Source organism: Staurois parvus, unplaced genomic scaffold, assembly GCF_062004578.1.
Source record: "Staurois parvus isolate SC_StPar_1 unplaced genomic scaffold, SC_StPar_1.0 ptg000827l, whole genome shotgun sequence".
NCBI classification, from domain to species: Eukaryota; Metazoa; Chordata; class Amphibia; order Anura; family Ranidae; genus Staurois; species Staurois parvus.
In genome coordinates, this window is record NW_028318623.1 from 8,213,317 (window position 1) to 8,236,068 (window position 22,752).

The following is a 22,752-nucleotide window of genomic DNA, read 5'->3' on the forward strand; positions in this document are numbered from 1 at the left end:
TCTGCCATGGGCCCCTATATACCGCCTCCTCATGCTGCTGCCAAGTCCAGAGTCTCTCATGGGTCCCTGTACGGCCTCCCATTGCTGCTGTCTCCATCGCCACACTCTGCTGCCATGTGCCACTTTCAGGTCTCTTCACACTGCTGGTGTGTTAAATTTTTTGACATAGGGTGCAGGCAGATTACGGGCCTCACATAGCTGCTGCCAGGCCCCTAATCTGCCATGGGCCCCTATATACCGCCTCCTCATGCTGCTGCCAAGTCCAGAGTCTGTCATGGTCCCTGTACGGCCTCCCATTGCTGCTGTCTCCATCGCCACACTCTGCCATGTGCCACTTTCAGGTCTCTTCACACTGCTGGTGTGTTTAATTTTTTGACATAGGGTGCAGGCAGATTACGGGCCTCACATAGCTGCTGCCAGGCCCCTAATCTGCCATAGGCCCCTATATACCGCCTCCTCATGCTGCTGCCAGGTCCAGAGTCTCTCATGGGTCCCTGTACGGCCTCCCATTGCTGCTTTCTCCATCGCCACACTCTGCCATGTGCCACTTTCAGGTCTCCTCACACACTGCTGGTGTGTTGAATTTTTTGACATAGGGTGCTGGCAGATTACGGGCCTCCCATAGCTGCTGCCAGGCCCCTAATCTGCCATGGGCCCCTATATACCGCCTCCTCATGCTGCTGCCAAGTCCAGAGTCTGTCATGGGTCCCTGTACGGCCTCCCATTGCTGCTGTCTCCATCGCCACACTCTGCCATGTGCCACTTTCAGGTCTCCTCACACACTGCTGGTGTGTAGAATTTTTTGACATAGGGTGCTGGCAGATTACGGGCCTCCCATAGCTGCTGCCAGGCCCCTAATCTGCCATGGGCCCCTATATACCGCCTCCTCATGCTGCTGCCAAGTCCAGAGTCTGTCATGGGTCCCTGTACGGCCTCCCATTGCTGCTGTCTCCATCGCCACACTCTGCTGCCATGTGCCACTTTCAGGTCTCTTCACACTGCTGGTGTGTTAAATTTTTTGACATAGGGTGCAGGCAGATTACGGGCCTCACATAGCTGCTGCCAGGCCCCTAATCTGCCATGGGCCCCTATATACCGCCTCCTCATGCTGCTGCCAAGTCCAGAGTCTGTCATGGTCCCTGTACGGCCTCCCATTGCTGCTGTCTCCATCGCCACACTCTGCCATGTGCCACTTTCAGGTCTCCTCACACTGCTGGTGTGTTCCATTTTTTGTCATAGGGTGCTGGCAGATTATGGGCCTCCCATAACTGCTGCCAGGCCCCTAATCTGCCATGGGCCCCTATACCGACTCCTCATGCTGTGACGTTGCAACAAGGTGGAATTCAACCCTACATATGTTAGACCGCCTTTACGAACAGCAAAAGGCCATCACAGATTTCCTGATGTTAAAAGCAGATAAAGGTACTCCCTGTGTAACTTAGATGTCAGCCATTGGCAGCTCATGCGTGACACCTGCGCTTGCTCAGGCCCTTTGAGGAGGCCACGCTATTCGTGAGTCGGCAGGACTATGGGATGAACGACGTCATTCCTCTGTTGCACGTCCTGGAACAAATGCTGTTAACAATGGCTGGTCAGGGTGCGGTAGACGTGGCGCACAGATCTCAACGCCACATGGCCCCTGTGGGGGCAGGACTGGAAGAAGAGGAGGAGGTAGAGGAGGACATTGGTGCTCAGGAATTATTGAGTGAAATGGGTGGTTTTTCCACTCAGCGGACAGGAGTGGAGGAGCAGGAGCATCTGGTAGAGGAGGAGGAAGAGGAGACAGAGGACCTAGACGCACCGTGGCAGTATGCTGTGGAGATGGAGGCAGGGAGTCCCTCGCATTCCTTGGCACAAATGGCCCATAGCATGCTCGGTTGCTTGCGTAGCGACAGCCGAATAATAACCATCAGACAGAGGGATGACTTTTGGCTGTCCACCTTGTTGGACCCTCGCTACCGTTCAAAAATGGTGGCCTTTTTCACACCTGCTGAGAGGGAGGCCAAAATAACGTACTATAAAAAACACCTATGTAGTCAGCTGGTCTCTGCCTGTCTGCGCCAACGTCCATCCTCAGACACTGTGGGCCCTGTGCGCTCGTGTTCCGCTGCCATGGCAGCAGGGGAGGGGTGGGGTGGTAGGAGCAGTGGCAGCTCCACCAGCAGCGGCTGCCTCAGTCTGCAGTCGATGATGAGTAGCTTTCTTCACCAGCGCAGTGAGGAAACTACTAACCAGCCGCAGCAGCAGCAGCAGCATCAGGTGGACCTGGAGCAGGACCTCAAACAACAGGCTTAGGCCTACTTGGACAGCACCCTGCCAACCGAGGTAGACAATCCCCTTGACTACTGGGCAACGAAACTTGACCTTTGGCCCCAACTAGCTGAATTTGCCCTTGAAAGGCTGTCATGCCCGGCCAGTAGCGTGGCATCGGAGCGCGTGTTTAGTGCGGCAGGAGGTATTGCAACTCCGCGGAGGACACGACTGTCCACCCAAAGTGTGGAGAGACTCACGTTTGTGAAAATGAATCAGGCGTGGATTAGTCTGGATTTCAAACCACCAGTTCCTGACACAACTGACTAAATCCGCCATGAATCATGCCCCAAACATGTGCCACTTTCAGGTCTCCTCACACTGCTGGTGTGTTCCATTTTTTGTCATAGGGTGCTGGCAGATTACGGGCCTCCCATAGCTGCTGCCAGGCCCCTAATCTGCCATAGGCCCCTATACCGCCTCCTCATGCTGCTGCCAAGTCCAGAGTCTCTCATGGGTCCCTGTACGGCCTCCCATTGCTGCTGCCTCCATCGCCACACTCTGCCATGTGCCACTTTCAGGTCTCCTCACACTGCTGGTGTGTTCCATTTTTTGTCATAGGGTGCTGGCAGATTACGGGCCTCCCATAGCTGCTGCCAGGCCCCTAATCTGCCATGGGCCCCTATACCGCCTCCTCATGCTGCTGCCAGGTCCAGAGTCTCTCATGGGTCCCTGTACGGCCTCCCATTGCTGCTGTCTCCATCGCCACACTCTGCCATGTGCCACTTTCAGGTCTCCTCACACTGCTGGTGGGTTCCATTTTTTGTCATAGGGTGCTGGCAGATTACGGGCCTCCCATAGCTGCTGCCAGGCCCGTAATCTGCCATGGGCCCCCGTACCGACTCCTCATGCTGCTGCCAGGCCCGTAATCTGTCATGGGCCACTGTTGTCGCTTGTTGGCATATTCCGCTCGTTCAGATGCTCCTTCTCCTGCTACTCCTCTTCACGGATTCCGTCAGCAGTCTTTCTTGGAATCCGTTTCCAAGAGACAACAGTTTGCGAGCACGCACCCGACGGTGCAGAAGCTGAACGTCCTCCTGTCCAAGTTGCTGCTGCCAGGCTCGTAATCTGTCATGCGCCCCTGTACCGCCTCCTCATGCTGCTGCCAGGTCCAGAGTGTGTCATGGGCCCCCGTACCGACTCCTCATGCTGCTGCCAGGCCCGTAATCTGTCATGGGCCCCTGTACCGCCTCCCCATGCTGCTGCCAGGTCCAGAGTGTGTCATGGGTCCCTGTACGGCCTCCCATTGCTGCTGCCAGGCCCGTAATCTGCCATGGGCCCCTGTACCGACTCCTCATGCTGCTGCCAGGCCCGTAATCTGTCATGGGCCCCTGTACCGCCTCCTCATGCTGCTGCCAGGTCCAGAGTGTGTCATGGGTCCCTGTACGGCCTCCCATTGCTGCTGTCTCTATCGCCACACTCTGCCATGTGCCACTTTCAGGTCTCCTCACACTGCTGGTGGTTTCCATTTTTGTCATAGGGTGCTGTATGGCCTCCCATTGCTGCTGCCTCCACCGCCACACTGTGGCTCCACACTCTGGTTTTGGCCCCGTGACTGCCCAAATGAGTGAAGTGTGCGGTGATTCTAAGATCGACGGCACTCATCTGCATGTCATACTGACTGACAGTATTATTTCTCTTCCCCAGCAGACTCCAAGGGCATTTAAATTAAAGGTACAGTGTTCTGCACTAATATTAAGTCTCTCTGAAGCCTAGAAACACCCTTTTTTAAGTTAAATTCACAGCGAATTTATTCGACTCGAATCGAATATTGTCCACGAATTCGCCGAATCAGTCGAATCGAATTTTTCATTTCTTCGCTCATCTCTAGTGACAAGTCCCAGAAGACTACAGGACCATTCACAAAGCACAGTGCTACTCGTGAATGCGCAATGAGCATGCGGCTGTGAAGCTGCAAGCTGTCACAACCAGATGCCTAAACTGAAGATGCTGGCGCAAGGGAGAGAAGATGGCTGGAGAAACCAGCCATGGTGAGGACACCGCTGGACAGAGGGACAGGTAAGTGTCTGTATTTAAAAAATCAGCAGCTACAGTTTTTGTAGCTGCTGACTTAAATTTTTATTTTTTTTTTAAATCAATTGGAACTTCACTTTTAAGACCAGTCAATGCAGCTCTCTCTCCTTGTGTGTGGTGACTGGTCTTTTCTCCGCCCCCCTCCTGTAGTGGGAGGATCACTTGGGTCCCTCCCACAGCTTTGCTCTGTGCACTTTTCAGTTATCTTCTTGCAAAGTAAATAAATAATAAATAAAGACTTGCATGAAAGAAAAAAGGGATCTGTCATCCTAACCTACAATAAACTGACATCTTAAAATGATTGGTTATTTTAAGTAGATCTAGCACTACTATAGTATCCACATTTTGCTTTTTAAAAAGTTATTTTTTAAACATAAGATTACTGACTTTCTTATCTGTCACTTTCTCTTGCAGTTCTCCTCGGTGTGTTGGTGGATGTGTCTAGTGGAATGATAAGTATTGAGGTGATCCCTCCGTATCCGGTCATCGGGGGATCTGTCACTCTGAGAGTTTCTGGGGATACCGGGATAATGAATTATTTTGTTTGGTATAAAGGACCAATCTCCTTCATAAATTATACAATCCTTACATATATCCCTGATGATACATCCCCACTATATCCTGGGGCTCTGTTCCATAGTAGGATGTCAACTTTCCCCAACGGATCACTACAGATCTCCAATCTAAATATCACTGATGAGGGACATTACATAGTGAGGATACAAGCAGATAAAGTCATCGATACACATGCACACTTAAACATCTATGGTGAGTAATGCATCAGAAAATCTTCAGACAAATTTACCTGAAATGGGCTTGTGTTTTTTCATTTTAATTGCTTCAGACAGAAAGGAACTATAGCAGAAGGGCTTAATGTACTTAAGGATATGAGCAGCCACTCCATGGTCATATGGAGAATAGCAAACATAATAATAAATACATACACCAATCAGCCATACCATTATGACTACCCACCACAACCCGTTGAGGCATGGATGCCACCAGACCTCTGAAGCTATGCTGTGGTATCTGGCACCGAGCCATCAGTAGCAGATCCTTTAAGTCCTGTAGGTTGTGAGGTGGGGCCTCCATGGATAGGACTTATTTTTCCAGCACAGACACTCAATTGGATTGAGATATAGAGAATTTGGAGGCCAAGTCAACAACTTGAACTCGTTGTGTTCCTCAAACCATTCTGCAATTCATCAGACCAGGACACCACCTTTCATTAATCCTGTCGTCCAGTTCTGATGCTCACATGCCCATTGTAGGGGGTTTTGGCTTTGGACACGGGTCAGCATAGGCAACCTGATTGGTCTGTGGCTGCACAGCCCCATACACAACAAACTGTGATGTACTGTCTGTTCTGATACCTTTCTATTGGAACCAGCATTATCGTTTTCAGCAATTTGAGCTACAATAGCTTATCTAATGGATCAGTCTACTGTATACAGGACAGCCTTTACTCTCCACATGCATCATCATGGCCTTGGCCACCCATGACCCTGTCACCAGTTTTTCTTCCTTGGACCACTTTTGGTTAGTCCTGACCCCTGTGGACTGGAAACATCTCACAAGAACTGTAGTTTTGGAGGTGCTCTGGCTCAGTCATCCAGCCATTACAATTTGGTCCTCAAAGTAGTTTAAATCCTTATGCTTGCCCATTTCTTCTGCTTTCAATAAATCTACTTCAGGGACAACATGTTCACTTTCTACCTATTATATCCCAACCACTTTCAGATACCATTTTAATAGAATAATCAATATTATTTGCTTTATCTGTCAGTGATGATAATGTTAAGGCTAATCTGTGTAGGGGGTGATTTGACAAAGATACTGTCATGCTCGCCTGTGCCTTTTTCCAGTGCCTAATACTTCTTAATGTTCAGGGACTCCAGCACCAAAGCCAGTCTGCTTTTCAGGACTATCCTAAAGGGTCAGTGCAAAGGTTGTATTACAAGAGCACATCAGTACAACCCCCCTCTGTTTCTAGGATTTTCCTCTTGTTCCTCCAATGCTCCCCTTGAGCTTCCAGCATTCCTGTACTGTGCACCCTGTGTACTCCTAGAGAGCGTCCAGCATTCCAACATTTGTGATCCCTGTGTATGCCCAGTAAACCCTCAACATCGTGTCCAGGCACTGACTCAGAGACAATTTGTGAGAGACTGTGTGGAACACTGGCCTGAAAGCCAGGAAGGGAGACACTCACAATACTAGCAAGGCCTTGCTATTCCGTGGATGAAGATCAAGTCACTAGGACTAGCCCCATGCCACAGTTGAGGACCATATAATATTAGCCCAGCCACCCAGGTGTGCATCCAAACTCCATTTCTGAGCTGGTTGCTCCTCCTTCCCACACTTCACATTACTCTTAACAGAAATAGGACTTCTTACACACACACACAGACACACAGCAGACATTGATCAGGAGACATGATGCACTTTGGACACTTTACTTTGAGGCTCAGAAATGTAACAACATTTCCAAATACTGGTGGAAGCATCATATCAGTGCACTAGAGTGTACACCCATGCAACGGGGATTCATGGGTGTTCCATCCCATGTTTTCTGGTATGGGGGTCGTGGCCTTCTACAACTCCCAGGAAAGACTTCTTTTGGAGTTCCTCCCTCCTGGATATTTGTTGTTTTTAATATGGGCTGACTTGGAAGTGATATCTCTAATGTTTCTATAATGTTGGCTTATATCTATGTTTTCAACATCATTGACATATTTTATTACAACCACATGGTTTATATTGTATAACTGTATTTTGTAGATACTTTATTAGTAACACTTTCTCCTGATGAAGTGAATAAAAGTTCACAAAATGCATTGGGGAAAAAAGCTCCCATCGTATGAACCTGTGTGAGAATTACTCCGTGGCCAACTTAGTAAAAGTAACGTTTGGTGGAATTTACGAGGGGTCATCAAAACGTTTCCGAACTTTTTTAAACTCCATTTATTAAGAATTTCAAAAACAACGTGACAACTCTTATACTAAACTGCAAGGTGAGCCAGCTTGCCAGAAAGACTAGTCACATGACACTCTCAGGCACGACTAATTACTACTCCTCCCGCCATCACCATTTCCAATGAAAATCTAAAAGTGTGGAAACATTTTGAAGACCCCTCATACATACAGTATACGTGATGCTATATGTTCTTCTTTTGCACATTCTAATTGGTATCTATGACACTCCTTATGAATTTCACAGATTGGGTCTTTGTCATTAAAGGGGTGGAGCCAAGTTCTCAAAGATAAACCTTCCCCTGAGGAGTTACTTAGGGGAGTTACTAAGAGTTAATGAAAGGCAGTAGACAACTGACCAATCCTTTAGACAAAACTTTGAATTTTGCCCTTTAATTCATATTATGCAAAAGGAATTATAATTATTTTTTTTCATTTGTGTTTGTTTTGTTTTTATTTGGCAAGAATTATGTTTGTGGATCATTAATTGTGATGTTTAACCAGAAAAACCCTCATGTAGTTTAACTGTTTCCTCTACAGATATGGTTGGTAGACCTACAATCACAACCTCCATTTCACGTCCCAAAGAAAATGATTCACTCACCCTAACCTGTTCCTCTACTAATGTGGATTGGATAGTATGGAGCAGGGTGCCTTCTGGGGCCACTCTATCCCAAGATAACAGGACTGTCTCCTTCTCCAGGATCAACCGTTCAGATACAGGAGATTACAGTTGCCAGGCTTGCAACCCTGTCAGTACGGAGAACAGTGATGCCCTCATGGTAACTGTAGCATGTAAGTAGTCAAGACAACTAGATGTAAGTTACCAGTAAAACAAAGATTATACTGATTCTAATTTAGCTGGTCTATGATTTTTAGTGTAATGTCAATCCCAAAACATTTTCTAGTTTTGGACACAGAAGGGAAGTATTAGGACTCCTTTCAGGTTTTTATTGCTATTCAGGGCTATATTTGGAAGATTTACCTTCACTTCCTGTACTGCTGACAACATTTTACCAGAGAGCAAGTGATGGTAGGTCTCCAAAAGTGACACAATCAGAAATAACTTTCCTTTAGTTAGGAGGCTGATCTTTATTTAGGTCAGTGTTGCTGTTAAAATTGTCCCCATTTTCTGTCTGGTGAAACCACAGGACAGGAAGTGAAGGCAAATCTCTCTAAGGCTTGGTTCACATATGTGCGGGTGGTGCTGCTGCGAATCCGCATGAAAATCTGTGCAGCTGCACCACCCACACAGAGGAATGTGGACCCGCAGGTGGGTGCCGTTATTTCCAATGGCACGTCACCCGCACTGGAAAACTTAACTGTACTGGGAACCGAGGTTCCTGTGCGGGATGCGTTTTCAGAAGAAGTGCAAGAACTTCTTCCCTGTGTGTCACGGGGCACGGGAGTCCATTCAAATGAATGAGCTCCTGTGCCCACGCAAAACGGCCGCATATATGTGAACCAGGGACTAAGCCTCTTCCACATGGGTCTAGCTGCTGACTCGCATTTTGCGGTGGGCCCATGGTCAGCAGGCAATCGTGAGGTAAAAAATCCCTCTTCCCCATTGCTAATTGAAGCTCATAACAGCTTGTAAATCCCTGGCAGTATTATCTCACTGTGGAAAAAAGAAAGAAAAAAAATAGTTCTTGTATGGTATGATCACAGACATTAGAGGAAAAATTCACTTCCATTAAATAAATATGATATAAAATGCTTTCATGTAGTTATTTTTTAAAGCATAAATACACTGCATCTGAGCAGCATAAACCATTAAACAAATGTAGTCCTCTGCTAGTTTAGCCAGGGGGAGCTAGATCCTAATGGTTAGACAGGAACTGTTAGCACCTTAGGTGTAATAGCCTGGGGGGTCAAATTGTGGTAAGCGCTGAGAGACTCTGCAGGCCAGCCCCTTTAGAATTTCCCCTTGCTCTGAGGCTTTCAGAGGAGGGCTTTGGAGGCAGTAGGTGGATCTGAGGAGTGGCTGGCTGCACTCTTGAGGGACCTCATCCAATCCCCAACAGAAGGCTTGGCTAGAGACTGGGACTTCCTTAAAAGTGTAGGAGCCTGTTTGGTAGCAGGAATGTGAGGAGTCAGGTGGAAGGAGTAGGAAGATAGGAGACTGGAGGAGGAAGGCTACCAGAAGGCCTAGAGGGATGGGACCTGCCTGTGAGCCTGGAGGTGGAAAACTTGGAGCTCACTGGCCCCTTGAGTGAGGACCACCTGTATGGCAGGAAAGGAGCAGCCCAGCTGATAGTCCTGGTACTAGCAGCCAACCCACAAGAAGTACATGAGAGAATCAGAGTGAGTACATCTGCACCCCCTGGGAGGATAGGGGGAAGGATTACTCTGGTGGGAAACCAGCTTAGGCCCCTGCTAGTAACTGTTCACATCATTTAGGGACAGGACAAGAGCCAGATCCTCTGCTCAGGGAAAGTCTCCAGATTGCTGGGTGCAGAGGAGTTCATCTAGGGTCTGGGGTGGTACAACAAGGAGATGCTGGCTAGCGCTCTAACAGAGAGTGTGTTGCAGAAGGGAAGCTTATGAACAGTTTCAGGAGTTTTTTCCTCAATTATCGGTTCCCTTGGACATCCTATTCTCTTACACTATCCAAGTTAAATCAGCTCAATAAAAAGCAATACCAAAGCTCAAAGACTGATATTCTGACACTGGATGCAAGCTTGTGTGGAGAATACAGATTGCCTGGTTTTGCTGGACTATAGGGGGACCCAATTTACTAGCAACCCACTAGAGGGTAGTGCTACACATATGTAATTCATGTTTAATATTCAAAGCAAACTCTCCCATCCATTCATGTCTCCATGCTTTATTTTGCTAAGAAATCACCCCTTTAGCATTTCTGGCCGTGGCCATCTTAAGTAAGGACAGATGAAGTTACTTCCTGGAATCTGGAAGCCATCTGCCCTTAGCTCAGGCAGGAGGGTGTGCTTAGCTGAGAAAGCCCCACCTTCACTCCTCTAGACTCCTGGAATGTATGACATCATTTGTTTAGGCATGGAAATAAGGAAATAACTGAAGAAATGTAACAAAAAAAGGTTAAAACACAAATATGCAATATACTTTCCAATCTGTTTACTCATATTAGTAGCATAAGGATTAATAGTAGTGAATGTTGACTGAGAGAGTGAAGTTCCATTTTAAAGTCATTTTATTATTATATATATTATTATACAGGATTTATATAGCTCCAACAGTTTGCTCAGCGCTTTACAAAATGAAGGTAGACATTACAGTTACAATACAATTTGGTACAAGAGGAAACAGAGGGCCTGATTCATTCGAGCTTACAATCTAGGAGGAAGGGTTGAGTGATACAAAGGTAATAGCTCTGGGGGGATGAGCTGATGGAGGAAATAAAAGGCAGTTCACTAGTTAGAAGCAGGATAGGCTTCTTTAACTACATGCCGCCCAGCCACTGTACATATACGGCGGCAGGGCGGCACTCACAGGCAAAACCACATTTTAAAACGTGTGTTATGTAAACAAATAGGGGGCGCGCGTGAGGCGCGCCGCCGCCCTATCTGTCCCACGGATCACCGCCGCAGATGTCAGTCGCCGGGTCACAGCCTCTCCTTAGCGGCTATTTCCCGGCGATCGGCGGCAAACAGTGACAGACAGCACAGCTGCAGTAGCTGTGCTGTCTGTCATTTCCCTGTCAGCTCGAGGATGAGCTGATCGAGAAAAAACAGTTTCTCTTTCTCGATCAGCCTTGTCCCGCCCAGCACACACCCCCGCCCCCTAGTAAAACACTCCCCTCACTCTTATAACCCTTCCCTGCTAAATAAAGTTAACCCCTTCCTCCCCATTGCCATTAGTACAGTGCTAGTGTTTTTTTTTTGCACTGATCACTGTATTAGTGTTTTTGGGGATGTCAGTGACCCCAAGTCAGTACCCCCCAATGTCCGAAGGTCCGCCGTAGTCCCGCCATAAGTCGCTGGTCGCTGCCATAAGTCCCTGATCGCCGCCATAATTCGCTGATCGCCGCCATTATTAGTATAAAAAAAAACCCTAAAAATCCCAGTATCTTTCCTGCCATTTGTAAACGCTATAACTTTCACGCAAACCAATTCATTTACACGTATTGGGTTTTTTTTTTAGCAAAGACATGTCGCAGAATGCATTTTGGCAGAAATTTATGACTAAATTTGATTTTTGCATTTTTTTTTACTGGACATGTTTTATAGCAGAAAGTCCAAAATATTGTTTTTTTTTCCTCAAAATTGTCAGACTTTTTTTTTATAGCGCAAAAAATAAAAACCGCACAGAAGATCAAATACCACAGAAAGAAAGTTCAATTTGTGGGGAAAAAAAGGATGTACATTTTATTTATGTACCATATTGCATGACCGCGCAATTGTCCATTAAACTAGCGCAGCGCTGTATAGCAGAAAAATGGTGTAAATTGCAGTATCTATACCATAGTTTGTAGACGCTATAACTTCCACACAAAGCAATCAATATACACTTATTGGGTTTTTTTTTACCAAAAACATGGAGCAGAATACATTTTGGCCTAAATTTATAACCAACTTTGAGTTTACTATATATTTTTTATAGCTGAAAGTAAAAAATATTGTTTTTCTTCAAAATTTTTGGCCTTTTTTTGTTTATAGCGTGAAAAATAAAAAGCGCACAGGTGATCAAATACCACCGAAAGAAAGCTCTATTTGTGTGAAAAAAAAGGACGTAAATTTCGTTTGGGTGCAGCGTTGCATAACCGCGCAATTATCAGTTGAATTAGTGCAGCGCCGAGTAGCAAAAAGAGGCCTGGTCATTAAGGGGGGTAAATCCTCTGAAGCTCAAGTGGTTAAAGAGAAAAGTTTTCATGGTTTGTCTAAAGGTGGATAGATTAGGAGATAGCCAACAGATTGGGGTATTGGAGTTCCATAGGAAGCTCGGGAGAAGTCCTGGAGGCGATCATGGGAGGAGGTCACATGGGAAGTAGAGAGCAGTATATATATAAATGGCAGTTGTCAGTACCTGTATCCCATTTTTTTTTTTTTGGTTGGAGTGCTTGTATTTGTGGTTTAGGTGTCCACCAGCTAATATTTTATAGCCCATCTCCAGGGAAAGGTAAATGCTTCCTTGTAATGGGGTTGTCCCTGCACTACAAGGGTTAAATGGGTTGAGTTGTGTTAATATCATGTGACAAAAAAAAATTCAAATGTTGCCATTTTTTCTCTGAGGCCCCTGCCTACAGAAAATAGATAATGTTTTGGGTTTCTAACAAATCATCAGGCTTAAAATATGTATTTAAAGTGCAAAAAAATTCCAAAAATCAGGTCTGGCACCAAAAGGGTGGAACCTCCCAGTAGCAAAATATCACATTTGAATTGCAGCCCTGGCCTCAGTGATATGCCAAACCCGAGAATATACTGTACTGTATATATTTCTATCATTTTGTCATTTTTTGGCTATTTTCTTCTAACAGGCATTTCATTATTGCAGATGGCCCAGAAAATGTGAAAGTGAATGCCCAACGGTCATCTCCAAATCCTTTCATTTTATTAGAATGTTCTGCTGATTCTGTCCCACCAGCCACCTACCATTGGAGACTAAATGGGACTGATATAAATGTCCAGCGGAATCCATTCCGAGTGGATCCAACCAATGCCGAGGAAGAAGGGATTTACATGTGTGTAGCCAATAACTCGGAGACGCAACTTATTGCCATGGGCACTATATATGTGAATGTAACTGTCGGTAAGCTGAAAAACATCTGGATTCAGAGCAGAATTCCATCACTGAGGGCTCATGCACACCATGTACTGTAACCTTCGTTTTTTTCTACCCTGGATCAATGCAGATCACTGCAAGGACACATAGAAAACGGTGGTTTTCTGTGTGCCTCATTCACATCACAATGGTGTTTACATGTGCACTGCATTAACTACTAAGGGGCTGCTTACCACAGATTTACTACAGTAGAGAGATCACTCTGCATTGGATCACGTACAAGTACGTGATCTGGCATTTCAGAAGAGGGGGCGCACGCACTGCCCTTGCTGTGCTCACATTCACAACACACACTAGTCAGTGGGCCCTGGCAAATGATCTATGGCTGGAACCCGCTGATCAGATGAGTGAATGACAGAAGAGAGCCCTGTGTTGGCAAACAACACAGGGCTCTCTACAGAGAGCAGTGATGTGACTGTTTTTTCTCCCTGCAAAGCAGGGAGTAAAATACTTGCATTGCTTAGTAAAAGCCACACACTTTACATACTGTACACTTGTTAGGCACACGGTTAACCCTTTGATGTTAACACCTTCCCAGCCAGTGTCATTAGTACAGCAATAGTGTATATTATTAGCACTGATCACAGTATTAGTGTCACTGGAGATGTCAGTGTCAGTTAGTGTACTCTACAGCCAGAATCACCTAACGTCAGATTTCCTGCCACAAAGTTCCACATTAATTCCCACTATAAGTCACTGACCACCGACAATACAAGTATAAAAAGTTAAAAAAACTGGAATTTTTTTAACTTTTTATATTTGTATTGTCGGTGATCAGTGACTTATAGTGGGAATTATTGTGAAACTTTGTGGCAGGAAATCTGACGTTAGGTGATTGTAGACGCTATACCTTTCACGCAAACCAATTCATATATGCCAATTGGGAATTTTTTAACAAAGCCATGTAGCAGAATTCATTTTGGCCTGAATTTATGACGGAATTTGATTTTATTGAATACTTTTTATAACACAAAGTAAAAAATATTGTTGTTTTTTTTTTATTTTCGGTCTTTTTCCGTTTATATTATAAAAAATGTAAATAAAAAAAAAGTGGTGATCAAATGCCACCAAAATAATGCTCTATTTGTGTGAAAAAAAATTATATAAATCTCATTTGGTTACAGCTTTGCATGACTGCACAATTACCAGTTAGTAGTGCTGCGCTAAATAGGAAAAAATTTGACCTGGTCATGAAGGGGGTAAAACCTTCTCGAGCGTAAGTGGTAAAAATAGGGTGACCAGGACACAGGTCTTCCCAGAGATCCCCATCTAATACCGCATGCCAACTGAGAAGATATGGAATGCTACTGTCAGTGATCTTGATGTGATTCTGAGCTGTAATGTCATATTGTGATTTGCTCTGATCACTGTGACAAGTGTACACCATGTTGATCTGTTTTTGTACTCGGGGTAAACTCTTCATAAAACGTTATTATACAAAAAAAATAAAATAGGGTGACCTAGTGTCCCCAGTTTCAGGGGACAGTTCCTGGTTTTAGAGGGAAAAAATGTGTCAGTGAATTATAATGTATTATTTTTTCCTTCAAATATAGATTTAGTATACAGCCCAACAAATATCGTGCAGCATAAAACATTATACTACTATATTTTTATTTTATAAGGCCTCAGCTTTTAAAAAATGTATAATTTTCTAGGGTTTTTATAGTCAAAAATGCAGATTTTAACATATGTGCAAAAAATAAAAAAAGTTAAAGTACAACCTAAGGCAAAACTTTTTTTTTAGTTTTGGATAGAGTGGAGATGGATTAGAACATTTTAGGTTTGTATTGCTGTCTGCACCCCCCTGTTAGTGGGATTTGCCCTCTCTGTTTGTCCTGTTTACCATTATTGCTGAAAGTGAAAGAAAAACCCACATTCTGAGTTGTCCCCAACTACTCTCAGTTCTTGTTTTAGCTATGGGAAAGGACAGGAAATCATTGCAATGGTTCACAGATGGAAAAAAAAACTGACAGGGGTTTTAATCCTGCTTTACTTTATTCAAAATTAAAATAAATGTTTTGCTTATAGTTCTACCTGTGTAAATAAAGTCCAAGCTTTGTTTTTGTTTTTTTTAGATTTGAATAGAGTAGGTGATGACTATGTCCCCTGTCGAGGCACAGTAGAATGTAAAAAAAAGATCTCTCCAGAAAGAGACCCCTTTTATTATTTTATTTGTGGAATTAACATACATTAAAAACTGGAAAGGATGTTCACCAGAATACAAAGGATAATGGTACAAATCAGGGGCAGACTGACAACTCATGGGGCCCCCAGGCAATAGGGGATCATGGGGCCCCTATGTCCTTGCTCACACTCAAAAAAAAGCCTATAAAAAAAAAAAAGGTACCAGGGGCATTTAATGGGGCCCCCTACTGACACCGGGCCCTTGGGCAGTGCCCTAGTGTCCAAATGGTCAGTCCGCCTCTGGTACAAATGTCAAAGCAGCACATGAAATAGTCACACTGGATCCACTGGGTTTCATTAGGTTATCATGAGGCCATGAATACGTGAGAGACCCCCTTTTTGACAGATGTCATCAGAACAGGTTTATCCTAAACATGTTCCCATGACAGCTTTTATTTGGCTTCTGCTTTCCGTAACTGAGACAATAGATACCAGGACCAATATTGAGGAGAATACTGGGGGAACAGAGGTTCTAACCTCCCGCATTCTAAAACAATAGAAAAGGTTCTGGCTTTACATACACTTTGTCTACTGATTTTTAACTAACATATATTGTGTCATTGACATACAAAATGTGTTCTCTCTTTCAGAATTGACAGACAATGACGACTACAATGATATTTATGATCAGATATTAATTATTGGAACTATCTCTGGAATTGTGATTGGTGCTGTGTTATTGCTCCTTCTTGTGGGTGTGTTAGCTTACCTTTTTGCCAGACATAGACGACGCAAAACGTAAGTGAATTACACAGGATAGAGTCACAATGGGGCTGATTTACTAAAACTGGAAGGTGCAAAATCTGGTACAGCTGTACATGGTAGCCAATCAGCTTCTAACTACAATCATAAAGTGAAGTTAAAAATTGCTGTGCTACATAAACCAATGGCACAAACCATTATATTGCCAAAAAACAAACTGAAAAATAAAATAAATAATTATTAGAAGAAAAAAAAATGTAATATATATATATATATATATATATTTTGAGAGCGGAACAGTGACTTAGTGGTTAGCACTTCTTCCTTGCAGTAATTGGGTCATGGGTTCAATTCCCAACCATGGCGTCTCCTGCATGGAGTTTGCATGTTCTCCCTGTGTTCATGTGGGTTTCCTCCGGGTACTCTGGTTTCCTCCCACACTCCGAAGACATGCTGGTAGGTTAATTGGCTCCTGTCTAAATTGTCCTCCTGCATGGTAGGGGTTGGGGGAAGACCTGGCAACCTACCCTGTAAAATAATTGTTAAGAGAATTCATGGAAAAAGTCGCTTATGAGTGACGGTCCATGCAACCGCCAAGGGTCGGACTGAATGGATATATATATATATATATATATATATATATATATATACACACACACATACATACATACATACATACACACACACATACATACATATATATATATATATATATATATATACACATACATACACACACACACACACACACACACACACACGTGTATGTATGTTTATATATATCTATCTATCCATTCAGTTGTATCCGACCCTTGGCAATTGCATGGACCGTCACTCGCAAGCGACTTTTTCCATGAATTCTCCTAGCAATACTAGCAATATATATATATAATATTGTATATTTTGTATTTATTTATATATATATATATATATATATATATATAAACATACATACACGCATATATATATATATATATATATATATATAAATAAAATATAAAAATTAATATTTTGAATCAAGTAAAAGTCAATCAAAAATCAAGTTCAATCAATAAAGTGTTCATTCAGTGAACCCTCCTTTGGATAACAAAAAATATGTGCATCTGTCATCAATTCCCATGCAAAGACGTCCTCCATCATATATCTGCTCACCTCACGCAGTGTGACCTCACAGTATACAATGTTACGGTTTAACTGCACTTTTGGTCCCATATGGACTCAGAAGATCAGCTTGCTGAATAAGGACTCCAAAGTAAGCTCCCTCCTGATGAGCGTCTTTGTATCAGCCATATTCCTCATTAAAAAGAACTCGTGCTTTATCCTTTTAAACTTTCATTCATCAATTAAAACATGAAAAACACTCATGTTCCGGAGGTGTATTTTGCACCAGGTATGATGAAGATCCAGTGATGTACTGATTAGACACTAGATGGCAGTATCATCTCAGCAGCAGAGTCCTGTACAAGCTCAAAACAGACACCATCTGTAATGTAATGCAAGGCAGAGCACGGGCCACTCAAGGAATGCTATTGCCAGCTGTAATGCCATTTCAAGAGCTGTTTGTAGAGTACTACAGGCCGCTATCCCGATGAATGGCAACGTCGTGACGTCATCTGCACACTTCTAACTACAGCTTGTTAAATGAAGCTTTGACAAAAAAAATGGAAGCGGTTTGGTTTCTATGTAGAGCCGCACCAGGTTTTGCACCATGGAGTTGTAGTAAATCAACCCCAGTGTCAGTAAGAATCTACATCTTTCCAGTTCTAGATATAAAGCTTTGGGTGTATATGGATTGTATGTGAAGACGTCTTGAAACATTTAATGGTTAAGAGCACCAAATACAGCCATTGCATTTTCAAGAAGAAATAGGCCTCCCCTGTCTTAACAGTGTGTATAACCCACTGCACATGTGTAGTGGAGTGTCATCAGAAGATCGGCTGCCTTGACCAGTAAGAGACAGCTGACCTCCTGATGACATCATAAAGAAGATGGTGGTGCTGGACCGGGCAGTGTTGTGGCTTTCCCTGGATGACAGCAGGGCAGAACTGGATTAATTGGGCTGATGAGTATATTATTTCAGCTCACACCAACAGACCAGGTAACATGGGGTATATATTTAAATGAGCCCTTGAAGGGAGTGGGGTGATCTTCCTTTTTAAGAAACAAGTACTGTAGAGTCAGTCCCGAGCACAACGTCTTGAATGGTTTGGCTACTACTGTACAGTGAGATATCCATGCTATAAAACCCAATGGGGTAGGGAAGAAGAAGGCCCTGGTGTTAACCTTCTGATCAGTCTTGTCCATACATTTCTTATTATGCAATATTGTTATAGGTTTGTACTGTTTTTTTAAAAAAAGTCAGTAGAGATGTTCCCAGAGCAAGGATTAGGTGCAGGGTGTGCTTGTAGGCAGGTTCTACAGTATTGTACTGCTTGTGATAATTCTTGGTTACTGTGTGGGGTAATTGTGAGTGGTGGTACATCAGCCTAAGGGTAAGTCACTTAACCTTCGGGGTGAGGAAGTTGTTCCATGGAGTTCTTTCCATAGGAAGTGGTAGGAAGGCCATACATGCAACCATGTAGTCACCAATAAGCAGAGAGTGTCCACCCAAACGTATGGGACCTGAGTATAGGTGAGGAAACAATCATTAGTCATTTATTTCATAAGTGTTCAAGCTACAGATATGCCCACCACTGCCACCGTTACTAAGAGGAAGCAATGCAGCAGTTGATGAATTTACAACGTTGTATCTTGATTCTGTATTATTGACTTGTATGGAATCTGTCATCTAATTGTCAAGAACTAAATACAGTAAATGAGTTCCATTACTCAACAAAAGCTGTTCTGGTACAAGGGATCACGTTTGTGCTGGTACAGGGTATGCTAACGGTGAATGAAGTAAAAAACTATGGTGGCAATGAAGTGAATTTAAGAGGGAGTAATATCTGCATAAAGAATAAGGAGCAGACAGTTCAGGTACGAGAGCGATGGTGGCTGAGTGGTGGGTTGATGACCATTTGATCCGCTCTTCCAACAGTTGGGTCCCTATCTTAGGGCTGCTGTGGAACAGAGCTTCCCAGATACAGGGCCTGGACCATGAGTATACAAGGCCTTCTGAAATGTTCAGGGGCTTCCCTCTATGCCTTCAGTAATGTGTATTGTGCATAACAACTGGTGGAAGATAATGAGTGTTCTGCACTGTTTCACCCAAAATGACTGTCGTCAAGGTTGGGACAGGCGTTGCTGGTGAGAGTGAAGACAGGTTCCTTCTAGTGTGAGGCCTGGTAAGGAAGTCTGTGCAGTGGCCACAAGCAGGACCTTGGATAAAGGGGTACAGTTGCAAGAAAAAGTATGTGAACCCCTTGGGATTACATGGAGTTTTGCATGAATTGGGCATAAAATGTGCTCTGAACGTCATCTAAGTCACAACAATAGAAGAACACAGTCTGTATCACCAGTCCTCCTGTACGGGGCCCAGGCCAACAGGGGGGCCCAGGCAACTGGGTGAATCAGATGTGGGCAGGGAAGGTGATCGGCAAGGCAGAGGGCAATTACTGGAACCAATCCTCTGTATGGCTTTCTCCACAGCAGCTGAAAGCTGGCTTCTTCTTCTCTCCCTCCCGCTGGCTTTCAGCTGCTGCAGAGAGAGCCATGCAGGGGATCGGTTCCAGTAATTGCCTGCACCGCTTCACCCATCACTCTCCCTGTGCAACATTTGTTTCCTCCTGCTGCCCAAGTGCCCCTGTCTGCTCCCACCCCTGCAGCACTGCTGGCTTTCCTCGTCTCCTTCCCACCGGCAGCTGCAAGCACACAATAGGATCCTTCAAGATGGAGATTGGGGGAAGGGTCCAGTAAATATGTCACATTTACCAGCTCCTTCCTTTCCTGAATGAACTCAATGAATGATCGGTACTGATAATTCACAGTTGTCATTCATACCTGAAGCATAGTAAACTGTGCTTTTTTTTTGGGGGGGGGGCCTGTCAAGTTGGCTGTATGGGGCCCCCGTGGTTTCTAACAGCAGCCCTGGCCACAAGGGTGTGTGAACTCACAGATTATTTAAGCAGTCATAAAGCTTTGTTGGACAGCATGAAGTTCACCCATGCTGCCAATACTGATTTGTCTGATAATAATGCAATCAACTTGGTTTTGCTGCCAAACCATAAATGAGAAGCTGCAATGCTAAGATGATTAGTTATATGCAGGGGCGGACTGACAATGCATGGGGCTCCCGGGCAATAGGGGATCATGGGGCCCCTGTGTCCTTGCCCAAACTCAAAAAAGCCTATGAAAAGGGTACCAGGGGCATCTCATGGGGCTCCCTACTGACCCTGAGCCCTTGGGCAGTGCCAGAGTTTCCAAATGCTCAGTCCGCCCCTGGTTATATGTCATCCTACATCTTATCCATCGTTAGAGGAGTTTCACACAATGATCGTTCATCCACTGATGTGGTGGGACCGCCGTCCTGTAACTGTACCATCACTATCAAATGTTCATCCTTATCATCTTTGTAAAATGTGTCTCTGTATGCTACAAATGTAATTCACCGTATCAGAAACTCACAGCCTCTTTTCTTTTCAGGCAACCAAACAGTGCAAAAAATGGTAAGTTCCTACTGACCTAAAATAATATCTGTGTTCAGACCAGGGAAAGGGAAGTCAATGAAACAACTGGTACATAGATAAACTTACTTTTGCAATCCTGTGACCCAGAAACAACTGAAGGCGGGCTGTCAGCTGACGTCACAGGCTCTGGAAGGATCCCAAGCATATTGTCAGGATCCACCCAGATGCCAGACTGGCAAATGATTAAGCCTCTTAGTGCACCACTGAGAGTCTGAGCCAGCCGATTCCACCCCCTCCCCAGCCTCCCCCGCCAGTTGCAGTAAGCTCTGGAGGAGGCAGAGTGGAGATCGGTGACTGACAGTCACTGCTCCCTACTCTGAGCAGACCAAGAACTGAGCAATCAGCGGTCATGTGATCAATCAGTTTTAGGGCTTAGAGCTGCAGCAATACACCAATGCTGCAGCAAGGAGGTGAGTAGGGATTTTTTTTTTTAAGATTATTTGTTTCAGGTCCTTATATAGCGCCATCAACTTACGCAGCACTTCACATATATATTGTACATTCACATCAGTCCCTAACCCTCAAGGGGTGTTCAATCTAAGGTCCCTAACTTACATTCATACATACACATACTAGGGACAATGTACACAGGAGCCAATTAACCTACCAGCATGTCTTTGGAGTGTGGGAGGAAACCGGAGTAACCAAAAGAAAACCCATGCAGGCACAGGGAGAACATGCAAACTACAGGCAGGAGGTGCCGTGGTTGGGATTCCTATACATTTCCTTTAATCATAATGCTTGTTTATTTTACGTTTTTTAAACTAATTTTAAATTGTTCTTTTCCAGAAGGTCAAGTATATGAAAATATAAGTGCTTCTCAATCACATATTTCTGAAACAGAACTGCCAGGCATTCCGGTAATAACTCTGTACTTACTGTTTATGTATTGGCATATTAGAAATAATATATTATTATTATGTATTAATGATGCATTAATGGACAATCATATTGTATACATTAGAAATCTATTGTCTATTTGGATAAGTGGGCATTTCTGTGAAATGTGATTGTTTGTATTTTAAAATAATTAATAGACCCCAGATATCTCAATAAAGAGTACCTGTCACTGCCCAAACTATCACAAATAATGTTGTTCAACCCTTGTGATAGCAATAAAAGTGATTTAAAAAAAATTTAAAAAAAAAAAAAAAGTGTAAAAAAAGTTTGAATAAAATAAATAATAAAATAAAAAAAATGTAAACCCCCTCCCCAAAGATGAGTTCATATGTAGGTCCTGCACATGGTGTGTGTAAATGGTGTTTGCACCACACATGTGACAAAATCACTGCAAACATTATGAGAGCCAGGAGCGGACTGACAACTCGTGGGGCCCCCGGGCAATAGGGGATCATGGGGCCCCTGTGTTCTTGCCCAAACTCAAAAAAGCCTATGAAAAAGGTACCAGGGGCATCTCATGGGGCCCCCTACTGACCCCGGGCCCTCGGGCAGTGCCCGAGTTTCCAAATGGTCAGTCCGCCCCTGGTGAGAGCAATAAATTCTAGCACCAGACCTCCTGTGTAACTCTAAACTGGTAGCCTGTAAAGGTTTCCAAAGCATCAGCTACCGAGATTTTTAATTACCGTAGTTTGTCACCATTCTACATGCGTACGCAGTTTTAAAGCGTGACATGTTGGGTATCTATTTACTCATCATATCTTATATTTTACCAATCTATTGGGTATTATAATGTGTTATAATACCCATTAGTTTATATTATAATGTGTTTTTGTGCATTAAAATTCATTAAAGTGTAGTTTTTCTGGAAAAATTGAGTTTGAAAAACTGCTGCTAAAATACCGCGTGACATAAAAAAGTAAAAGTGAAAAGTAAAAAAAGTTATTCTCTAGGGCCTCTGCTTAAAAAAAAAAAATTTATATATATATATATATAAATAAAATGCTTGAGCGTTCTAGGCTATTTTCTTGCAAGAACACAGAAAAAGAACAACTTTCTTATTCTCAAGAACATTGGATTGCTAAAAACTGCAGAAAAAAAGTCACCTGCTTCAATTTGTGATAGATACACTGCAGAATGTGAGTTTTCAGTGAGGATATGAGGTGTTCATCTCTGCGCAGTGAAATCAGAATTCTACAAACCTTTGCTATATATTAATCATAACAGTAGGGGGCAGCCTATGTACATTTTCATCCAGTCTAAATTCTGCCAG

General features: G+C 43.9%; 1 protein-coding gene across 1 annotated transcript in view; it reads left to right on the forward strand.

Annotated features, from left to right (window-relative positions):
* LOC149443910 (cell adhesion molecule CEACAM16-like) overlaps window positions 1-21,387 on the forward strand; it is a 40,743-nt gene extending 19,356 nt beyond the window's left edge. The window contains exons 2-6 of the mRNA XM_089655237.1: window positions 4,759-5,112; window positions 7,855-8,109; window positions 12,784-13,038; window positions 15,846-15,993; window positions 21,372-21,387. Of these exons, the coding sequence (XP_089511363.1) occupies window positions 4,759-5,112; window positions 7,855-8,109; window positions 12,784-13,038; window positions 15,846-15,993; window positions 21,372-21,387 (1,028 nt within the window). The remainder of the gene's footprint in view (window positions 1-4,758; window positions 5,113-7,854; window positions 8,110-12,783; window positions 13,039-15,845; window positions 15,994-21,371) is intronic.
* Window positions 21,388-22,752: the final 1,365 nt, after the last annotated feature.